The following is a 19024-nucleotide window of genomic DNA, read 5'->3' on the forward strand; positions in this document are numbered from 1 at the left end:
ATTATTTGAGCTTATATTCATATTTGTAAATTGCTTGTTATGATCGGATAATGTGTGTATTATTTGAATAAAATAATTAATTAGATATTGTCACATTTTATATATGATAGTATCTTCGAGCTGTGAGCAATCAGATCACGCCTCGACATTTCCGCCTTAGGTTGGGGTGTGACACGTAACATGAAACCTATTAGTCAGAAAGCTCTATGGAGAGCAACAAAAATCCATAGATCGCTTAATCAACACCAACGAGTAAAATCGGGTCTTCTTTAATAGGTTCATAGTCCAAAGCCGTCCATTTCCCTTAAATAACCCGGCCTCCCCTGGCTCTTCCACTGTCTGGGCTCCTTTTCCTCCCTATGGTCCCTGGCGCAGGCCTACCGTCTTTGCCAATAGTGCCATCATCCCGCAAGCCAAATCTCCCAACAACCAGAGAAGATAAAACTACCCCTATTTTAGATTTGATGGAACTGCCTTGCAAACAGGCCTTAGTGAAAGCAGACAGACTATCTTGAACAAAACTAGCATGCTGAACACCTTTCAAATGAGACCAAACTTGAGAGGTGGCTTCACCTTGACAAAACAGATGAAGTAAAGAATCCTGTTGACTTCTAATGTAGAAATGTAGGATTAAAGATCAGATCTAGGATTCGAGTCAAATCGACCTTCCCTCTCATCTCAGGGTGAGGCAAGGAATTCAAGTAGATGTTCGTTCTTCAATCTCTCGGCTGCTCAAGAAGTCGGACTAGTTGCTCCTCCAACCCATAGTGGATTCTAGTGGAAGGGCAAAGCAAAGTCTTGCAGTAGGAAGGTGTTCGTTGTTGGGACGGGTTCAAACTGGGCTGAAGAGAGGAGGAATTCAATAGTCCTCTCTTCCTGGGGATTCATCACTAACTAGGGCTTTCGAATCAAAGCATGGGCATCTGCAACTAAGAGGGAGCAGTAGATCGTCGATGGAAGAGCCATGCCAGTAAACTTCTATTGGGACTTCTATTGATTATAGATTCGACTAGAGGGACTCCTAGCAGCAAATTAGTATAAAGGGCCCCGCAGGAGCCGTCATCAAAGCCGTTCTGACTCAGCCTGGCCCGATCGCCCTACCGGCCGGCGCTTTGAAAGGCGGAGCCAGGCCTAAGTATGCTGCTTCTCGATTACACGCACCCCCATAAGTCAACTTTAATGTTCCTATACCATGTGGCATTCACTTCAACTCCAACAAGTGTCCTTAAAATACGTTCTAAACATATAATTATGTAAACATGCATGTTTGAACATGAAATTAATCAAAATTAAATGAAGGAATCAATTCTAAAAGAAAATAGCAAAAGATATACAACTTGAAAACGAAAATCAACGGAAGACAACCCCCAAAATTTATATATATTCAGTTTAATCGGTTGACTTCCATGTTATAAAACAAGCCGATAACATTGCTTGAAATTTGCCAGCTTGTTAATTTGACCCTCCAATGGGGCGGAGCAGTGCGGTGGCTTTGGCGTTCTGCATCACATTAATAATGATGTTACCTGAAGTATCCGGCAAGCGGTTCATCGTGGGAGGAAACATGGGATGGACTTCAGACGTTAACTATGATCTTTGGGCTGAAAACCAAACATTCTACCTAGGAGACTGGCTTTGTAACTCTCTCTCCCAGATCTACTATTAGATTGCTTTTTTGATTCTGTATTCTTAGATGCATATATATGCTATTTGAACAATAAACATGATTATTTATTCATTAGGATCATTAAATGAGAGGTACTAATACGATTTAAATTCTATTAAATTTATATTGTGCTATAGTTTTAGATCCCATCTAATTGATATCATGTCAGCATTGTGCATTGTGTTACATATATGTCAAGTTAGATATATTTTTGGTCTTTAATCTTAATTTCTCTCCATGCAGTTTTCATGTACAACCGGAACCAAAACGATGTAATTGAAGTGAATAAGACCAACTATGAAACGTGCAATGGCGAGCATCCAGTTCACAATTACACGTCGGGATACGGTAGAGATGTAGTGGAGCTCAATGTCACCCATGACCGCTACTTCATTAGTAGCAAAGGGTCTTGCAATGACGGCATGAAACTGAAAGTACATCTCACTCCTTTACGGCCACCCGTAATTCTAGCTCCTTTACCGCCACCACGGGTAAATCTAGCTCCCTTACCGTCCCCGGTATATTTATCCCCTTTACCACCGCCAGTAGTTAGTCACGCTCCTAGACCACAACCACCACGAGCCGCCACTTCAAAGAGTCACTCTTCAAGATTCAATGTGCAGCTTGTGATCCCTGCTGTTGTCACCATTGCCGCCACATGGGACGTGCTAGTTATTGCTAATCCGTGTCTGATGTAGACTATAGTGATTAGTGAGAGTGTAATTGTCATCTGGGTGTTGAATTTGCTTGTGGTTCTTTGCCATAGTTTGATCAAAAAGTTCAATACTTATGGCTGTACGTGATTGTATTGGGTAGACGAATTAATATTGTAATTGATCATTAATTCAAGGATGACTCAATGAAGGAAGACTAAGATTTCTATGATCTTTAGTTTGACCATGAGGGCGTCCGGGTTTTGTCATCAGTTGGTCTTCGGGCGGGTGGGTTTTCCCCAGAACTGGGGATAACTTGGAGGCGCTTAAGGGCTCTGTAAGAATGGGTTGGGCCAGCTGGAGATGGCCTTTTGACATTGGGTCACCCTATACGGAATACCTAGACATTTTATATTTGTTGGCCGTTAAAAAAAATAATAATAAAATCTCCAAGTGTAGTCGTAGTTGCTTTTGTTGTAAGGTTAGAATCTCAAAACTGACCCCAAAACAACCCCCCCCCCCCTCCTCCTCACACACACACACTATTGTCTTGTTTCCTGATCTTTTTATTTGTTATTTAGCAATATGCCACAACTTTATTTTTTGGAATTTATCTTTCGGTTGCAATTCTGAGTGCCAACATTATATCAATACCATAATAAACTAAATCAATACCGATCGAATTCCTACCAAACCACATATTTGGGTTTGGTATAACTGGTTTGGTCGAACCCGTTTAGCCAAACTGTCGTGTTCGGGTCGAACCTGGTGAGTTCGTGGGTTGACACATTTAACCCATTTCTTTTTTATTTTACGTTTTCTAAGCATATATTATGTAATAAATTAAATTGTTTAGGTATCTTATATATCAAAAAAAATTTAAAACTAAAAAAAGCAATAAGGTATTATAATTAAAACTTTAAAATGTCATTATTCTATATAAATTTGTTTTTTTTTCTTTAAAAATGTAAATTAAAGTATTAATACTTGAAAGAAATTAAAAAAAAAAACTTTCAGGTTAAATGGGTCGTGTTAAGGCTAACCCGCAAATACATGTTCAGGTTCCTGACACGATTTTTGGGTTCTGTTCAAGTTCGGGCTCATGTCTGATTAAACCCGCTAACACGATACATTTAACACCTCTAAATATGTAGAAAAATCACTATAACGTATATTATTAGAACATTTCAAATTTACAATCTTTGACACACAGATCACCATTTACATAATTTTTTTTTTTGCATGATTTAAATATATACTTTAAAATCATAGTTATCTATGCTCACTTCAATTTCACATCTTTTATCTTAGTTCGTTTCTTTTTAGCCAATTATCACATATTTACACTATACTTCGATCGTGATAGGGAGATACTCGCAGCCAAGCTTTCGATCCACTCTTGTTATCTCGTGATAGACGATTCGTATAACATGAGAAGAACCTTGACTTTCTTTACACAATTTTTTATATTTTGTTTTTTGAACGACTAAATGTAACACTTTACAGGGATTGATCTCATAATCTCATATTCTAACCTTAACCACTTAACCACTTAACCACTTTTGCATATGGCTTTCGAGCTAGGGGTCTCTCTGAAAGCAGCCTCTCTATTCTTTGAGATGGATGTACAGTTTGCTTACATCCCACCGTCCCCAGACCCTGCTAACAAATTTGCTGTTGGCGGGATTTCTACTGGGTATGGCTGTTGTTGTTGTTGTTGCATAACTTCCATTTGATTCATTTGTCGGTTAAATTATCCATTTTACTAACTTAACACTAGAAAGTAGAAACTAGTTTTAGATCAAAATTTGCATATTTACTTTCTATTATCTCCTTGTTTTATTTCTGATTTGTGCACATACAGAAATGGTCCTCCTGGTTCATCACTTCATCTAATTAGACTTTTCAATGTGAAACTTATAATCACTTTTCATCCCCAAATTTTGATATTTATGACATTTAGGTCCAAACCTTAACATATTTCATTGAAATTTAAATGTTCCAAAAACACTTCATCAAAATTTGAGATGTTATGGTGACAACAGTGTTAGTGATGAGGGTTAGAAGTGTAGAACATTCTAATGATACTGGTTTAATTTCTTCATAGTATTAGTTATTGAATTTTCGGTCGGCTTAAGTTAAATTCATTTCGGTATCAAAAATAAAATTAAAAACAAAAAGAAAACAAAACAAAGATTGACATGACCCAATGCTATTTCATCACTTGCCCCAATAGGATCTATCGCGTTGCGACACTAAACTTCTTTAATCTGGATAGATAATGTATGTATACTATATATAACACACCACTTAAGTTAAATTAAAACACTTGGATTAAAGGATTTACAAGTAATAAAGCACATAGTATAACTTTAAACAAGAACAAAAGGGTCATTATAACATCAAAACTCAACGTGTTTTTAAAGTTGTTTTAAAATAGTTATAATTTTTTACCCTCAACAATAATCAACCTTTATAAATTTAATATATAGTTACAATTATTACCCTTGATCTTTTATTTATATTTTCACTATTAACTCAACTTCCTCCAATATTTTTAAACGTTAATAACTTTTTCATACATTAATATTTTTTTTAAAAAAAAAGTTATACCATAAAAACAAGCATATTTTTTTCTATAATTTGAGTATGGTATTATTATCGTTTTTGTCAATTAAAAAAAATAACATTTTGCGTAGTGGGGTTTGCAGTATGGTTTTGAAGTTAAACCGTGAATTAAACTGTTAGTAACGGTTTTTTGTCGTCAAAAACCGAAACTAAACCATTGAAATTGAAAACAACTAGCCAAAAGCTAAAGAAAAAAAATAACCGTGAAATTAAATCAATGACTGATTTGAACGGTTTTATGGTTTCAAACCAAATAATAAACACCCAGAGAGTGGATACCATAGAAAACATGTTTTATGTGAGAAACGTAAGAAACAATCTGGCCATTCAATTCTAAATCTAATGGATTAGATTGTGCCAACTAAACAATCTTGATTTCTTTAACAAAACGTTGCTTCCAAGGGTAAAATTGTAAAGAGAGATTTAAAAAAAATAAAACAAAACCCACAAAACCATGCACGTTCTTTTAACCTCCTAATATTCTTCAAAAACCAGTTCGAACTCCCCATCCCCAGTGACCATAAAGATGAAGGATTCGAAGGCAATCCATGGAAATTCCACCCGTAAGTGTCATAATTAAGTGTTGATTGTATATAATTTGAAAAGAACCCTAAAATTGTAGAGTGGTTTTGTTGAGATAGTGATGGTTTTAAACAAAGTTGTAGACGGTGCATATAAATTCGTCGTTTGAGTTGTTTTAATTTCATCAATTTGGTTGGTTAATCGCATGTTTTGACGATGATGTTGTATGGGAAGTTGAAATTGGGTCATAATTTGTTGTGTGCTGATGTTCGTAACAAGGGTATTGGTATGAAAAAAGTGTTTGCAAAATTTATGTTGATGTTGTTGTTGTTGAGGATCTGAAGTAGTGAGGTTTTGATTGTCAATTTTTGTGTGTTGTTTTAAGAAATGTGTGTATGTTATTAGTGTTGTTTAAATAGTTATGTGGGTGATGTTAATGTTGAAATTGGGGAAGTATATTTCCCTTAAACGATCGTGGAAAAAAATAGCAGAGTTGTAGAGTGATTGAATGAAATAGAACTGGGTTGGCATGTGATTGATTTTGTTAATTACAATAGTACCCTTTTCTATTTATTTATTAATTTGTATTTGGTGGCATGTGATTTGTTCCTACCATTCTCACAAAAAACATATTTCTCATTTGATCCTTCCTCTAAACACCCATAGTTATTACGTGATTACCAAGTCTATGTTTTCCACTGCATCACGCGAACACCCGTCTGATATAACCTTTAACCGGTAACTTGCATTTCACGAAAACGAGTGTATACTAAAACGGTGACACCAAACAGCATGTGTGTAAAATCTGTTATTCCGTTATTCGCCACTGGCCCACCATCACCAAAATATGCTTATATTTCCGAAATTGCCCCTGCCAACCTCTGCCGTTATCTCTTAATTGTTTCGCGGCTATTTATATTCAATCTCATCATATTTACGTGCGTGTTTTCCGTTGTGTGAGAGAACAGAAACTACCAAATCACATCACATTCAGCAAACAATGAGAAGATCAGAAGCCATTGTATGGCTGAACACGGTGGCCGTCGTGGTGGCCACGGCAGCAATGCTAACATGCGCTACGTACAGAAGTCCAGTCCGCCACCTCGTCGGCGGAAAGCAGAGGTGGAAACCTAATTTCAACTACACCGACTGGTCACTTCAACAGACGTTCTACGTCGGCGATTGGCTCTGTAAACACCTCTCTCTGTTTTACACTTACCGCTCACCTGTCTCTCTACTGTAATTGAATCATTCTATATTATATAAGTGTATTTAAATGAGATGAACAACTTTTATAAAAAAAAAAGGCAAAATCCCATCTTAGAAAGTAGCTATCACCGGTCCCAACTTTGATACTATTTGTTTTCATTGGACCTCCGTTAAAAAAAAATTAACGGCATTAGGTTTTTTCTCAAATTTCAAACTACTATTTTAGAGCCTTTGATCGGAATGAGAATACGAATCGATTGATGTAAAGCTTAATTCGAAACGGTGCTCCGAACAGCTTGATTTTTGTTAATTAAAAGTTTAAACACCGGAATTGAAGCATCCTTTAGTCGTTCGTTTTGAGGTAAGTTTTACATCAATCGACTTGTATCATCATTCCGATCAAAAGCCCTAAAATATAAGTTTGAAATTTGGAAAAAACTTAACGTCGTTAAGTTTTTTTTAACGGAAGTCCAATGAAAACAAATAGTGTGAAAGTTGGGACGAGTGAATTTAAAAAATCATGAATCATCAATCCAAATTGTGATAGAATTTTTAAATTTGTAACAATTTCTTCCGGTTTCAACGCAAACTTTTGAATATTTCGGTTTTTATCAGAATTTAATTTATAATTTGTACATTTACTTTGCGTTTCTGACTTACTCAGATTTCGTGTACGACGAGCATATGTTTAACGTGCTGGAGGTGAACGAAACGAGTTACGGAAACTGTACTGATCAAGGATTCATCTTCAACGTCACACGAGGCGCTGGACGGGATGTGTTTGAGCTTACTCAGCCTAAGCCGTATTATTTCCTTGCAAGTGGCGGGTACTGTTATAATGGAATGAAAGTGGCTGTTGATGTGGTTGAATTCGTTCCGGCTCCTCAACCGTCTCCTGCGATGACAAGTGGTGGTTATATGGTTACTGGAATCAATCAGCTGATGATCATGTTATTGATGGTCGTCACGGTATGGGCCGCTTTCGGTTAAATTGCTGAAGAATTAAAGTAGTTTGATTATGATTTGTTACAACATTAATCTGGTAATTGATTATAGTATGAAAATCTAAAATTTCTATCTTGTTTCTATTTGAAAAGCATAGTTTAAAATCTTATTATCCTGATAATATGTGTTACTGTTATCTACTATTACTATTTGAATAAACATGTTTAATATCCAACTATTTTGTTGAGTAAAGTATTAGCCGTTGAAATAAAAAGTAATAAATATTTTGTTGGGTAAGTATTATTTTATTTCATATGAAGTAGGAAGATTAAACCTAAAAGTGGTTTAGAAAAAGAAAATTGATTTTTCTTTTTACCTTTTCTTCACATGTCACTGGCATAAGCATTAACGCTTTAACCAAGTGTATGCCACACTTCATCCAAAAGAGGAAAAGACAAAAAGAAACAAAAGAAGGAAGATAACTTCATGGTTAAATTTTAAAACTTATATGAATTTGCCATATGATTAGTCTGTCATATGATTAAATGAATTATAAGTTTAGGCCATATACGAGAAAGTAATGTTTTAATAAAACCTTACTTGGTGATCTTGTTAAGCAAAAAAAAACTATAATGTAAGATTTAGATATTAACAACCATGGTTAGATGCACCGGCAAAACAAAGCAAACCAGTGTCATAAACTTACATCGATATATGTTGTCATGATTTGCCTTAATATGACTCGCCATGTTCGAGTGTAGAAGTTGTTGGGTCATGTGCTAGAGACCTAAGTCGACGATTCCCTCTAACAATTGCAAGTGTTGGGAACAAAGTTTGGGGGATCTAAGGGAGACTTCAAATCTGCGCTTGACATATAAAGCAATGGAATATAGAATAATCAAGTATGAAATCACTAAGCTACGGAAAGAGGAGCTTGGAGTTTGAGCTCCGCCATTGCAACAAAGTCTTCTTGGGGTTAGAAGCCATGTGAAGGAGTGCAGGAAGGACATGGTGTAAGTGGCAGCATTAACTTATCATTCCGAATTTAGAGTGCATAGGTAGAGTAAATAACATAAATATAGTTTGATTGCATTATTGCATAAGTACAAACAAACAAGACTGGTCCGATATTGGAGAACACACTCCTAAATCAAATAAAGAAAACCGAAAGTAATTGTAACACTCAAAATAATTTCTCACATATTTCACTCAGATGAAATTGAAATTGAAATTGCAAGTATACAAATACTGTGACAAAGACCGTGATCCTAATATGGTAATATGAGAACTTTGATGATCTTGACGATAGTTGGATTGTTATGCTGAATACTGAAATCTAAGGAGTCATTGGTGAAATCGTGAGACTTTAGCTTCTATTCTAAAAGGTTGATGCTTAAAGCTGCATATACGATATGATTACTAAGACTAATACATTAAATTAGGTTAAAAGACACAATACCACTAAGCGTATAGGACTTTGGAAATATGTGTATAAGACCATCTCCAACCCTGTCAAACAGACGGCTAAGGATCGTTGGTCATTAGTTAAGCATTGAAGAATTTGTTTTGTTTTGAGGGCTTTAAAATTAAATTCTAAAATATATAACTACTAAATATTTAAATTGTATTTATATATATTTTCTTTAAACCTTTAAAACATTTTAATGATGAAAAATACATATAGATGGTGATAACGTGAAAATTGAAGTATGTTTGTGGGGTGGTATAGCACTAGAGAGAAATTGACGACTTTTATAAGATGATTGAAAATTTGAAATCAAATGCTATGGTTGATATATGATATGTTTGTAGGCGTTTTGGTGTTTGAAATTGTGGATAGTTAAGTGATATCATTATAGCTTTTACAAACAAATAATGTCTCGCATTTTTATCTTTTAAGGATCTAATTAATCATTAAACTCGTGTAGGGCTATATATGAATCAAATGTCCAATAAACTGCTTCGTATGGAATTTATTTATGTTTGTTTATTTAATAAGCGAACGGATGTGATCATACACTTTTCTTCATTTAGTTAAACAACTGGACACAACCGCGTCTCATTTATTCTTTTATATTCATTGATGTTTACTCATTTAAGTTCATTAGTGCTCATCACTTTAGGTTTGTTTAAGCTTGTTCATTTAGATTCGTTTTTATATTCACTTAGTTAAACTTCTTATGCACCTGTTATGAACCTAAACCCGCCCAACTAGCCATCCCGGTCCAGTGATCCCAACAAGGGAGGAATACTATTACTAGTGCTTGGATATAAGCTAGTAGAAGGAAATAAATTAGGGGAATGAAGATTATCATAAATCTTCGGACCTTCATATTCTGTGATTTCTTAGTTTTACATCTCCGTCTCTATCAATATATCAATTATATTGTATTACACTTGGTTCTCTTTTGTGGTAATTTAGAACATCAATAGATAGCTATCGAATTTTATACCTATGTTGTATTACTTGTCGAGTTGTGAAATAACCATTCACTTCAACCTTTACACGTTAGTCTACTTTTACTAATTTTATTATAAACCCAACAAATCAATGTTCACATACTTCAAATGTTCTTTTCGTTACATCCATAAGTGTTTGTTCACATATGCTCAATTACGTTTGTTTGTATTCATGAATCATTCTTTTATAGCATCAACGAAGGAATAGAAACAAACACAAACATGCTATTTTCTTAACATGCATGAACAAGAAAACAATGTTCGTGTATGATCATTTATTCGGTTAAAGTGAAACAGGCAAACTGCGTAGTTCGTAGAGACATTGATGAGAGGATTTGTCCTCACTAAGTTTTGTTTTTATAATTAAACAAAAAAAGAAAGAAAAAAAAAACTTTTGTGAATGCTTTTTACTTGTAGGCCTAAAACACACCCTATAAGGTTGTTTAATAAAAAGAGGTTTTAAAGCCTCTTCATGTCATCGTCACGTAGGAACGGGGCTTCGAAGTCCTTCTCCATATCGCTTCGCTGTGGTTTAAAGCTCATTTACCGTATTTGTGTGTGTGTGTGTGTGTGTGTGAGAGAGAGAGACCCCCCCCCCTTCCTGAGTAGAGGTGTGTTATACCCCGACTAGCACAATACGGAAGCATAAAACGGGAATTTAACAGACACCTCTGGTATCAACAACATTGTTTATAAAGAAACATTACAAACTAATTTACATTGTATTACATTTCATTGTTCTATCATTGTTTTACAGTCTACATGATACAAATAAAACTAGTTCGTTAACCACACGATCTTACTACTAACACCATTGCTTCTATTCACATAGCATCAACCACACACCTTGGGCAAGTAACAGATCACCAAATCATTCCGATTTAGGTACACCTGAAAAGCAGTTTAAAACGAGTTAACTACTAGAGTTGGTGAGTTTCACGAGTTTCAAGAAGAACAGTTTTGAGTATTCACGAGTTAACACTTGTAATTATGATATAAGTATATATGTATGTAAATGATGTAATTATGCTAAGCTACAGTGAAGCCTTGACTGTATGTGCTGCGTGCATCCATTTCCCACGTTCAATCAACCACTGTGGCTCCCCTTTCCGCCCACAATATGCCCCAAGTAGCTATGTCTAACACTACATAGCGTGTTTGTGTAATTATGGTCATGTGCAAACGGGGTAAAGTCTTAGAAACACATGCCGGCTCCGTTTGGGTTTGTCAAACCAATAGTACTATTCACAAGCCACCGGCTCGAAGTTAATCACTGTGTTAGTGGGGACTTTCGTGTGTTAGCACTTAGATAATTCACATCATGTTTCAGGTATGTATATGTAATCAAACATGCTTTTCACCCCAAAAGTTCGTAAAACAGTTCAGAAGTGGGGTCATGAAACTCACTGTTTAGTAGATAATCAGTAGCACGTCGGTTCGAGGTTTGTATAACTTGCAATCACGGTTTCCTATAATCAATATTATAATAACATTAATATTTTAAAATTATTGTAATCTCAATACTAAACTGGGCTGTACAACTAATCTGGGTATAACTGGAACGCCCAAAAAGTGGCAATAGGCTTAGATTGTGATGTTGTTCACTGTCTAATACTTAAAACCGAACTTGGCTCAGTTTCCCGTTTATCCAGCTGGGCCAAGTTGTTCGTTTACGCGTTCAGAAAACAGTTATGGGGAAATAAGCTTGGGTAAATGTATTGGTTAATAAAATGATTAAGTTATAAAGAAAGATCACATATTGGGGTCCCGGATTAGCTACAAGGCCAGTTTCCGTTAATTCAGTTTGATTTGAGAAGAAACGCGCACAATCTATCCAGATTGTCCAGGTTTCTCATAGAAAGGTTCGTTTTTACTTAATTAATCCAAAAAATACGATTTTTGATCACTCTTGGTGTTTTGATATTCCCGCAAGTTCGTTAGTCGCGAACTTGCCGGTTTTTATAAAAACTGAATTTGTTTAATCTTCAAATTAGCATAATTAATTAACAGTCAATCATTAAATTATAAAAATTTAGCCACTTATCAATTAAAATATGTAGATTTTTAAAAAAAATTTTGGAATTATTTATTGATTTATTAATTTATAAAAATTCATTTTATCGGCTATATTTCGCCTGAAAATCGTCTGTTTATCCCAAACAATTTTCAAAAATTCCACAAAAATTTTCTGAATACTCAAATTATGTCCCAAAACAATTTGTATCAATTCCAGAATGTAAAAAGCTCGTGCAATATTCTTTTCAGCCCAAATTCGGCTATAAAAATTCACACGAACGCATATGCACAAAACACCCTTAGACTTCTCCAAATGATCCCAAAATTCATATGTGATCAAAATACATTAAATATGAGTTCCCAGAAAAATTTCATAATTTTTGAAGCATTTTAACTATTTTTCCTCATTAAACGTCCCAATTCGGTAATAAATTCGCCAAATATTATCGGATGGACAAAAAATTACCAAATTTTTTAACAGGGACTCAATGACATGGTCCCTGATGTCCCTGCACGATTTCAAGGCCTAATAATATGCAAATCACAACCTTAACCTAAACAGCCCGTAAGCGAGTGTTTCGGCATTACCTTAGCGGTTTTGGTTCGTTTCCGCCTTTCTAATCAACGTTTCAAGCTCTTGTGCTCTTATGTAGGCTATATACAAGTCCTATATCGCAAACCAAGCAATTTTTCATCAACATAACAGCCCTTAACTTAGGGTTTCGGCTAGTGCACAAAAACGAACTTTTGAACCGTAAAAATGCCGTTTCAACCCTTTAATCCGTGTTTATGGCCAAAAAAACGATCAAACCAGGTTCCTTACCATATGTATGATCAAAACATGTTTATGGACCATTTTTAGGATTTTTACATGGCTATGAATGATTTTTGGCAATCAAACTATGTTTATTTGGTATTAATCAATGTTAAACAAGTGTAAAAGCAGCTTATTTAAGTTGTTTACCTTAGGGTTTAGAAAGTTTCTGGAAATTTTGGTTGCAGCTGCTTGGACCTCAACTTTTTATCAAATAGAATGAATAAACATACTCAAGGGATAAGTTTTATAAAAAAAAATGGGGGTGGGGTGAGGATAGCGACCGGAAGCCCATAGCCCCCCCCCTGGGCTTATTTTTGGCCCATTAACTGATTTTACAGGCCCAAGTGCGAAAGCCCAATACAAATTTAGTTCGGGTTTGGTTTTTGGCGCGAGAAACTTATCGGGTGCGTCAAACAGTGCGAAAACGAGTGTTTTTCGGCTAGTTTTGTGTAAAATTATAAAAACATACTATATGTTTGTAAAAATTGAAAATATTTTCACGGATCGCTTAAAACATTTCAAATAAGTGTCTGGTAAGTCTTTTTCGGCTTAACGGATGATACAATGCTTGGTTTGTAACTATCTTTCGCGTTTAAATCTATAGGGGTAGTTAAACGAGCATGTTTTCGTTTAACTTGTTTGCTATCGAACTAAAGCCATATTACTGATATTTTAGCTTATATTAAACGTATATCACTTATAGATGGCCCCCCGGGATATCTGGGTCATAACCCGACCCGTTCGGTTAATCGTTCGTTTGTTACGCAAAAGGCGTTTATTTGCTTAATCGATAAATACGTTCTGAGGTGTACCTTGTTTTGGCTCAAATGTCACAAGGTGCACACAGAAACCGGTTTCTAACCGAAAGTCTAACAGGTCCAATCCTAACCGGTTACTAACTGATCCTAATCGTTGGTTAGTAACCGGTTTATATTATTGATTTCAAAACCGGTAAACCGATATTAAAAGCCGGTTTTTAACCGGTTATTCGCCAACCGGTTAACCGATTTTTTTTATTATTTTATCAAAACCGATTAGTACTCGACCCGATTAACCTGTCTAACCGGTTATTTCCCGCCAAAAAAGACCGGTTATACGATTTGTGCACCTCTACTTAGGGCTGTAAACGAAGAACACGAACAAGGCCTTGTTCATGTTCGTTTGTTAAGAAAATAATGTGTTCACGAACACTTACCGAACGAGATTTTATGTTCGTGTTCGTTAATTAAGGAAATTAATGTGTTCATGAACGGTTCACAAACACAAACGAACACAAATAAAATCGGTAGAGCCTAGAGATTGAGACCAAATCAATGTGAATATTGAAAGCATGTAAACGAATCGAATGGACACAAACAAATGCATACTCGTGTTCGTTCATTTAACTTTAAAAGAATACGGACACTTAATCGAACAAATATTTGTGTTCATGTTCGTTTATTTAAAAAGGGACATTTGTGTTCGTTTGTTTAAAATCTAAACGAACATAGCTGAACGAAGATAATCGAACATACATGAACAAATGTAAATGAACACAAACAAACATAAACGAACTTAAATGAACACAAATTAACAAATATAAAACCTTTAATCAGATGACCTATCTAGATAATATTTAATTATGCTATATTAATACATAAACAAACATAAATAAACAAACATAAACGAACATAAATAAACGAACGTTCATGAACATAAATGAACGAACGGAACATGTGTTTATGTTCGTTCGTTTAATTAAACGAACACAAACCTTTTGTTCATGTTCGTTTGTTTATTAAATAAACGAACATAAACGAACTCCGCCGAACGGTTCACGAATAGTTCACCAAACGTTCGATCTCTACCCCCGAGCTTCCCCGACGATGTTCAAGCCCGAAGACACTCCAACCAAGCCTCGTTAACGCCCCCAGCGACACGTCTAACAGGGTTCGGTATGGATAAGATTATATAGAAATCATCCTACACTGATCGAACAACAAATCAACCTGAAACATACATACAGACTCCAATGGCAGCTTTCTGTCCAATTGGTTCTTTCACCATCAACACTAACTCAATCTTCATAACCCCTAAACCCTACCGTCGGCAACCCATCTCTCTCAAAACCCCATTACGAGTCACCGCAACCTCATCTTCTTCATCATTACAGGACACAACCGACGAATCCATGACCGTTGACGCCCTTAAACGCTTCATCAGACTCAATTTAGGCAACTGGACCGGTTCTTTTCACGTGGGTAGCTTTAATTCACATATACTCATCTGGGTTTCTAAAATTTGCCTTATTAATTAATGTTTGTTTGATCTTTGCACCAGCAATTTGATCCCAAGGGGAAGTTGGTTCATAAGGTGGACACCAGGTTATCGGCTGGGTCTTACGGTGAAAATGATTTGATTAGTTTGATTCAAACGTAAGATTGTTTGCTTAATTGAAGTTGCTTGAATTTGGATTTGAATTGTTTTGCACATTTGGTGTTGAATTTAGGCTGTACATTAAGCAATGTTCATCGAGTTATTCGGCGTCGGGAGCTGATGATGAAAACGAGTGGGCGGAGTATAAAATTAAAGAAACTAATATGTTTACTGCAGATAAATATCAGCAGGTGAGCTTTTGTGTGTCATGTTATGTTACTTAGCAGTGTTGTAGAACTCGTGAGGCACCAGTCGGGCGGTGGGAAACCGACTAGCAATTAATAGGGATTTATCGGATTGGAATTTATATGTAATTTTTCGAAAGTACATATATCTAAAAAAAATTTCGAAATTTTATGCATATTTTTTAAACATGTCAAATATTTTGACCAAATATGACCGTTTTGAACCAGTTTTGACCAGATTTCAGTAAAAACCTTGTTGGGTCGCCTAGGAATGATTTGGGAGATTTGGATGGATTAGGTCTAGCCATAGTTATTAAAAGCCCTCGCTTCTTGCGCCTAGGCCCATTTCTTAGGCGAGGCTCAATAAATGCGCTTCTAGTTCCTAGGCTAGTGCTTCAGCATTGTCTATGCCAAGAACTGAGATGACAAAAGCCGAGCAAAAGAAACGCAAGGGGTGCTATTAAAACTTAGATCTAGGAAGGAGAGGCCAAAGGCATTGTATTGATACATTTTGTTATTCAAGTTCTGGAATTACATTTGAATCTTGACTGTTTTAGAACTTTTGGTACTAATTCGATAATATTCAATGTTATATAATAGCTTTTGTTATTTTATTTGAAGAATAGTATTATTTTTCATATACATAAAATGTTTTAATTTTTTTATTCAAGTGCGCTCTTTTTTCTTCAGGCCTTTGCTTTTTGCGCCTTACGCCTAGGCCCTAGGCGAGGCCTATTCGCCTAGCGCATTTGATAACTATGGGTCTGGCTTTGACTGACTAGCAATCATATGGCATGATTCGCTAAAATCGCATTGAACAGTCTCCAATTTCTGATTAATCCTAGGAATATTTTTACAACGCTGATAAATGGTGCACACCTTTTATATCTTATCTTGCTAAAAATCCTCTGTAATTAGTGTACAGATTGGATTCTTTCCGCAAGAGAAAGCATTTGCATTAAGGTATCAGACAGCCGGCATGCTGGAAAAAGTATTAAGAGAAGGAGTGTTGGGTGAAGATGACATTGGTGAAGAATCACCAAAGTCAGTATTGTAATAATTTTCAGTGTGTTCAATGTTATTGTTACGTAATGCGCTAATTGTATATCGTGTTCTTTTTGTATATGCAGAAACCTAAAGCTTCCTTCCAAATTGCCGTCAATTGTGTGCGAGTGTTGTCTTTATTCACTAGAGAAAGATTTGAGAGCACGAGCATTTCATATAATGGATCCAAAAGGTTTTCTTGAAATGCTTATTGTTTTCCTCGAAGAAAAAGGCGTTGGAATCGTTACGGCTCCGTTTCTTCATGAATCTAAGGTGAATTTTCAGTTTTATATTTACGAAGTGTCATGTAGTGTATCTATAGTTGTTCATTTAGTTAAACAAACGAAGGTGAACAAATGTTTTTAAAATCTTTATGTTTGTTTAAGTTTGTTCGTTGTTTATATGTTATCAAAATCTTTACGTTCATTGCAATTTATTTTTGTCTTATGAAATTAATATTAGGCACAATAGATTGATGCTCACGTTTAATTTTATTTGGTGTTCGCTCAATCATGTGTGTTCAGATATGTTCGTTCGTTTATGTTCATTTGTGTTCGTTTACGTTCGTGAACTGCTTGTTTAGATTAACGAAGGACATAAACGGGCATGAACATGCGCGTTTACCTAACGAATGAACACGAGCAAGAAAACTCCGTTTGTTTAATTGTGTGTGTTCGATCGTTTGTTCGTTAAGTAAAGAACTGTGAGAACCGCATAATACTATTGTACTTGATGTTTTAACTAAGGCGCTTATGTGGACCTGCCCACGTTCTTTTTAACTTTTGTTATATCTAACAAGCACTGTGTATAAGTGCATTATACGGTTCTAACAATTCTCTCGCCCTCTGTATATTATATAAATATGTATGTATATATCACTATTATAAATTTTTATTCTTTTTAGGAAAATGCAAGCCGGATCACTTCACATCTTGGTACGTGGAAAGGTCACTCGATAACAAAACGTAGCGGTGTTTATGGTGCAACAGAATCTGAAGCTGAGACGGTGACATCACTTAATTTTGATGAGACGGGTCAATTAATCCAGGTTTGACCTTGCAATAGCCATTTTATTGTTAAACCTTAGACAAGCGAATCAAGAACACCAAAGACGATATTGCATAAAACGTTTATGCGACTCTTTTCATTAATAAGAAAACAAGAACAAACTATTTTCTACCACACTAAAAATAAACCTTTTGATGGGTTTATATAACACCTACAATTCTAATTCTACTCAAACTAGGAAACATAATCATACTAGACTTCTACTTTATCTAATAAAAAAAAGATAACTATGACACCAAGTTATTCAACTTTGTCCATGAACTTTTGATCTCCACCAAACCGCCCCTTGAGATCTTTCGTACCACCCTTATACTTTTCGTATTAACCATTCGGGTCCTTCAAGTTGGTATTGCACCAAGTTTTACATTTATAATATTTGATTTCGACTCGTATACACGCAAATGAATCATTTAGATCACTAAATTTATATTTGCTATGCAAACAGGATCAAACTTCAACATACAAGGGAAAAAACGCAACATCAAATGTGCGTTGGACAGGGACCGTATCTGATAACCTGATCACGTTCGATGGTGGTTACCAGACGACGTTACTGCCCAGGGGTATGTACATGGGTTGCCCGTGTGATGTGGGGAAGCATGTGGCTGAAACCAAGTCTTTCCATTTGGAGTTTTGTTGGGTCGAGTCATCTACGAAAAGGCAGAGACTGGTTCGCACGTATGATGTGGATGGGTTAGCTGTCTCGACAACTTACTTTCTCGAGACCAAGCTATGAGTAGTTGTCGTATCGCTTAACGTGCTTTTGCAACACTTTTGTTGTTAAATGCTGTGAATTGATTTGTAGCTTTTACCTCTTCTTTTAGCTGTTTCGGTTATTCTCATTTTGGTCCGATGTGGTTTAGTTTATTGAGATTGGTTTGTTCAAAGCTCAAATTAGGTCGAGCTAAATAAGCTCAAGCCCAAAATTTAGTTCATTTAATAAATGAACATGGACCTAAGTTTTATTTATCAAGCTTAAGTAGGCTCATGAGCCTTAATAAATAATGAACATTTAATCTATAATTTTTGTTTAATATGCTAAATGTTTATATACATTGTAGTAATTATACACACACACACACACTAGATTTTATCCCCCACGGGGGTTGTTTTACATTATTTGTTTTTAATATTTATATATGCATATTTTGATTTTAATTTTATTTATTGTAAGAAAGTTAATAATTAATAAACTTGAGGTTTGATGATAAAATGGTTTCACAAATAAATGATATGTTATAATCCGGTTTAAAAGCTGTCTGGGTTTGGTGATACTCATTACTCGTTTATTTTCTTTATTATAAAATTGTTTCTTAATTATAAATAATATCTTTTTTTCAAATAAAATAGGATATTAATTTTTAGTATATCCATATGTTATAGAATTTTCATATCA

The 19024-nt window shown here is 35.3% G+C and overlaps 1 protein-coding gene and 2 pseudogenes across 2 annotated transcripts; all 3 read left to right on the plus strand.

Moving 5' to 3' along the window:
• Positions 1-1468: 1468 nt before the first annotated feature.
• LOC143614963 (early nodulin-like protein 19 pseudogene) lies at positions 1469-2364 on the plus strand (annotated as a pseudogene). The gene is made up of 3 exons (XR_013150385.1): positions 1469-1637; positions 1910-2120; positions 2232-2364. The product of XR_013150385.1 is annotated as an early nodulin-like protein 19 pseudogene (transcript).
• Positions 2365-6464: 4100 nt separating this feature from the next.
• LOC143614964 (early nodulin-like protein 20 pseudogene) lies at positions 6465-7668 on the plus strand (annotated as a pseudogene).
• Positions 7669-15070: 7402 nt separating this feature from the next.
• On the plus strand, positions 15071-18364 carry LOC143614974 (uncharacterized). The gene is made up of 7 exons (XM_077088249.1): positions 15071-15152; positions 15236-15330; positions 15405-15522; positions 16442-16560; positions 16647-16833; positions 17465-17608; positions 18074-18364. The coding sequence occupies exons 1-7, from the start codon at positions 15087-15089 to the stop codon at positions 18362-18364; spliced, it is 1020 nt and encodes a 339-aa protein (XP_076944364.1). The 5' UTR covers positions 15071-15086.
• Positions 18365-19024: the final 660 nt, after the last annotated feature.

This window comes from Bidens hawaiensis, unplaced genomic scaffold (genome assembly GCF_021521415.1).
Source record: "Bidens hawaiensis isolate Kalapana, Puna unplaced genomic scaffold, B.hawaiensis_p1.1 tig00041610_1, whole genome shotgun sequence".
In the NCBI taxonomy this organism is placed as follows: domain Eukaryota; kingdom Viridiplantae; phylum Streptophyta; class Magnoliopsida; order Asterales; family Asteraceae; genus Bidens; species Bidens hawaiensis.